Source organism: Ceratosolen solmsi, unplaced genomic scaffold (genome assembly GCF_000503995.2).
Source record: "Ceratosolen solmsi marchali unplaced genomic scaffold, CerSol_1.0 scaffold11, whole genome shotgun sequence".
Lineage (NCBI taxonomy): Eukaryota > Metazoa > Arthropoda > Insecta > Hymenoptera > Agaonidae > Ceratosolen > Ceratosolen solmsi.
This window is the reverse complement of record NW_011948416.1, coordinates 5,549,486-5,553,593: the sequence shown is the minus strand read 5'-3', so window position 1 is coordinate 5,553,593 and position 4,108 is coordinate 5,549,486. Positions and strand designations below refer to the sequence as shown.

At 31.6% G+C, this 4,108-nt stretch overlaps 1 protein-coding gene across 1 annotated transcript; it reads right to left on the bottom strand.

Annotated features, from left to right (window-relative positions):
- Window positions 1-902: 902 nt before the first annotated feature.
- On the bottom strand, window positions 903-3,726 carry LOC105359466 (transmembrane protein 104 homolog). The gene is made up of 6 exons (XM_011496080.1): window positions 3,723-3,726; window positions 3,405-3,540; window positions 3,182-3,311; window positions 2,531-2,896; window positions 2,030-2,207; window positions 903-1,697 (listed from the first exon to the last, which is right to left on the bottom strand). Exons 1-6 carry the CDS (start codon window positions 3,724-3,726, stop codon window positions 1,003-1,005), a joined length of 1,509 nt encoding a protein of 502 aa, XP_011494382.1. The 3' UTR covers window positions 903-1,002.
- Window positions 3,727-4,108: the final 382 nt, after the last annotated feature.

Below are 4,108 nucleotides of genomic sequence, written 5' to 3'. Positions count from 1 at the left end.
ATTATAATTAGAGAACGTAATATGCACATTTCTGATGAAAAAATTTCTTCAAACGTATTGTTCGTAACACGATATTTCAAAATACAGAATATGTATATTAGTATTCGTTTCAATTATTTTTATGACTCTTTATTGGAAACTAGAGTTTGTACGTCCCTATTTGTATTGGTAAATCTTTGTTAAGAAATGTGTATATTATTTATTAAATACTTCACATTTATTATGCTATATATATTTAATATAAAAACACATGTTTGTACAATTCCATTTTAGCACTATTGTGATTATCAAAATTAAATTTAAATATAGTTTATAACTTAAAGTCTTCTTAAAAATAAATTTGATATTAGACAGTTGCTATATTGCCATTGCATTCTTCAAAATACATTATTATTAATAATACACATATAAAGATAACACACAATTAAGGCCAACTTGTTGGTCGTCTTAATATATGAGATTTCATGTAAATTTATTGTCAATTAATTCGTATATAAGATAAAGTAATTTGGCAAAACACTAATCAGTTGTCTAACTCGCTACAAGACATCAAATACAACATGAAAATTTCTTCTCGTCTTTGCATTGCTTTCCTATCACAGTAACAATAAAATGTGCACCTTCTGCATCGGTACGAGGACATCGATATAATTAGCCAAAATCAATTATACGAATTTTGAATTTACCGTCGCAATAAAATCCTCATAACATTTATAAATCTATACATTTCTATCCAAGTACTTTCAATACATAGATAGAATAAATTCTAAACCCGATATATTCATTCAACAATTGAACAAAATTTGTACTAAATATGCATATTTTAAAAGAAGAAAAATTTTTGTAAAATTTTCCTACATCTTATTTGCACCTTGGAAAAGATTTTTAATCCGACTAAACTTATAAAATTATTATAGTTCATTCGTAAAAATCAAAATGCACCATCTAATAATCGAACGACGATCTTCTTACATTTCTTATCGGCATTCATTGACATTACTATTAGTAAAAGCTAGACGACAAATGCTTATCGATTAAGTTAATCGATACGAGAGATACGCAAACGATCGACCAGAGGAAAATAAATATCAACCAGTAATGACTTGCGAATGGACTGGCAAACTTATTCGTTACTTCTTGCGTGAAAACTTGAGCGGTCTGTTTTCTTGCATTGTAAACCAAAAAGGTGGGTATCAAATATTGGATCCCAGCACCCGCGTACGAACCAGTAATGCTTACCAGTACCGTCAAATTTTTTGTACTCATGGCTATCAAATACGGAGGCAATACAGCCAGTATTGGAAAGATTAACTTGGACAGGCAAAAATTGTAACTCTCATTATCACGAAAAAATAGGTACTGCAAATTATTCCGAAGAGTTATAGCAATAATGGGAAAACTGGTACTGAGCGTGAATACGGGAAAAAGAGCGAGAAAGTATTCTATAATGACTATGAAGATATTGCTGCTAGTCGAGCAATTCCTAGGTCCAAAGTCTAATGTGTAAAGGTCATCTAAATGCTCAAAGGCAAAAATTCCTGTGAGCGCTAGCAAAAGATAGAAGAAGGAAATTAATAAAAAATCGAAGCCTACTGATCTGTTAAGCATAGATTTGTTTGAGATTGGAGTGAGCAACGCTGGTAGAGAATGATGGCACATAAAAGAATAAACGCATACACCAAACAGCCCAGGCAATCCTGCAAAAATAAAGACAATTTCTATAATGTAAAATTATTTATCTTATACATCCACTGAGAAGGGGATTGAACAAATTAGTCCTAATTTATTCAACCAATAATTATTTAACTATCTAATCAGCAGTACAGAAAAGAAGAAAATTTCAATAAACAAAGTCAATGAATTAAATATATTGTGTTGAAATAATCAGCTCAAACTAATGGTAAATATAACAAATTAATCGTAACTTAAATAATATATTGTTTGGTATGTCGATTGAAACTTTGGCAACAAAGTTTATTTATCAAACTTTATTAAACTCGGCTATGAATTTAGTTATAAAAATACTTACCGGCCGAATCTGCTTTGGACGGTTTTCCTTGTGCACCATCGATTATTAATTTCTGTATCGTATAAAGAATCATTATCATAAATGCCAACCATCTCATCATCGTAGTTAATATTTGCAAATATAATGTCTTTTGAACATTAAAGAAGGCGAATGGACCAAGTGATAAAATAAATACTGTCTACAAAAGTAATAAGAAACATTAAATTTTCAAAAATTGCCTAAACACAACTTATTGAAATTCGTATTCAATCAATAAATAATGTTATTATTTAATTTTTTTTTATATCTTTTTATAATTACTTATAAGTTTATAATCGAAAACATATTAAAAAATGCTCGTGCAAATATATTTATTTATAAAAGAAGGAAAAAGGCTTTGTAGTTATTAAATTATTGCAATTCATTTATCGTGAAACGATAAAATCTCTAATTTAGCCTTTAATCGAGCATTAGATTAATTTTTAAATATCGATTGAAAGAAGGTAAGGAAAAGATATTTACTAAAAATAGTCGGTAGGCGTCAAATCTGCTCAAATTAATTGACTCCCAGCAATGTTCATTATCTGGAATGATATCATTGCAGGTATAATTCTGTGGAATGTAGGTGCAGGAGACATCAGCGACAGATTTGGCGATAGCCGTTCCATAAATACTCAGATCTCCGTATAAGTAAATAGCTAAGCACGCATAGAACATTATTGTTCCAATTTTGTTGAAGAATATCGAGGCCATTTCACCCATTTCGATTTTGTCATCTATACTGTAATAGCGATATGACACATCGATGCGTTCCGAATTCTTTAAGGATGGTGTTACAAGGGGTGTGTCTTCGGAATCAGAAGTCGAGGGTCCTACAGCCTGCATTGCCTGAAAGGAAATTTTTCAAGAATAAAATTAATGTTCAACTGGTTCTACATTTACTAATAATTATATATCGTGTATCGTTATCATCATTTATCTTTCCCAATGGAAAAATGTTATTAGAAATTTGATTTTAATGTTATAATCTTTTAACGTAACTTACATAACGCTTTAAGCATTAAAATAACGTTTGTTTCAAAATTGTTTGTCATATATAGCATTAGTATCATATACAGTAGTAGTAGTAGCAGAAGTATTAATGGTAGTAATAAAGGTAGTAATAGTAATAACCTCGGTCTCTGATCCATCGATCGGTCGCTCTTGTGCTTGACCAATTCTCATAAGTTCTTGAATTTTCGTCCATGTTAGAATAGCATTAGCCGAAGCCATTGTCTCTATTACAAATGTTACGGTAATGAAACTGCAATTAAATCATGGTATATTTAAATATCAATGCCCTCTCGACAATAGGTGCAAAAACATATTGCGTCATTAAAAAATATATTTTATCAACCTTATAAGGGCCAGAACTAATATTACAAACGAGCCTAGAAGCCATCCTGCACGACCCAAGACAGCTGGAAGCGCTAAAGCTCCAGTTCCAACGATGATATTGAAAACATAGATCAGTCCAACCTGTAAGAATAATTCTCCATATAGTTCATCGATTAAATTAAACAAACATATTCTAAAGCAAGTATCGGATCAAATCGAATATCTGTACTACAAAATTTGTCAAATTTTGAAATTAACGTTTGGCTCCACATATTACTTTGGAACTACTAAACGAAAAATAACGATGATCACTCGGCTATCGCGAATAAGCTCTTACCCATTTCTTAAAATGTGCCTCCAAGTCCAAATAAAAATGAAAAAGACAGAAGCTCGTTGTCGCGCATTTGCCAATCAATCACAAGCTGTTTGAATTCCGATAAACATAACCCCCTCGAATTCCAGGAAATGTAATGCTCCAATTTCCAGGCGAGATATATATATATATATTGCATCGACCTTCGGAGTAGGCCTACAACAAACCAACGAGCGAAAATTTTACATCACCCCGACATTCTGCAACTAATCTCCATCCCTCGAGCACAGATTACCGAATACCCAAATTACTCACGCAGATGTTTCACAAGCCCAAACAATACTTCGTACAATGTTTTCACAACGATTTTGAGTTGAAAAACATTGTCACTTCCTCGATTAGCTACCGTA

What these genes read in the sequence shown, in the direction of transcription:
- LOC105359466 (XM_011496080.1), bottom strand. An exon ending in TCGATGGATCAGAGACCGAG is followed by an intron (nt 2,897 to 3,181) that starts GTTATTACTATT and finishes ATTTCCTTTCAG; the next exon opens with GCAATGCAGGCTGTAGGACC. An exon ending in ACGCCTACCGACTATTTTTA is followed by an intron (nt 2,208 to 2,530) that starts GTAAATATCTTT and finishes TTACTTTTGTAG; the next exon opens with ACAGTATTTATTTTATCACT.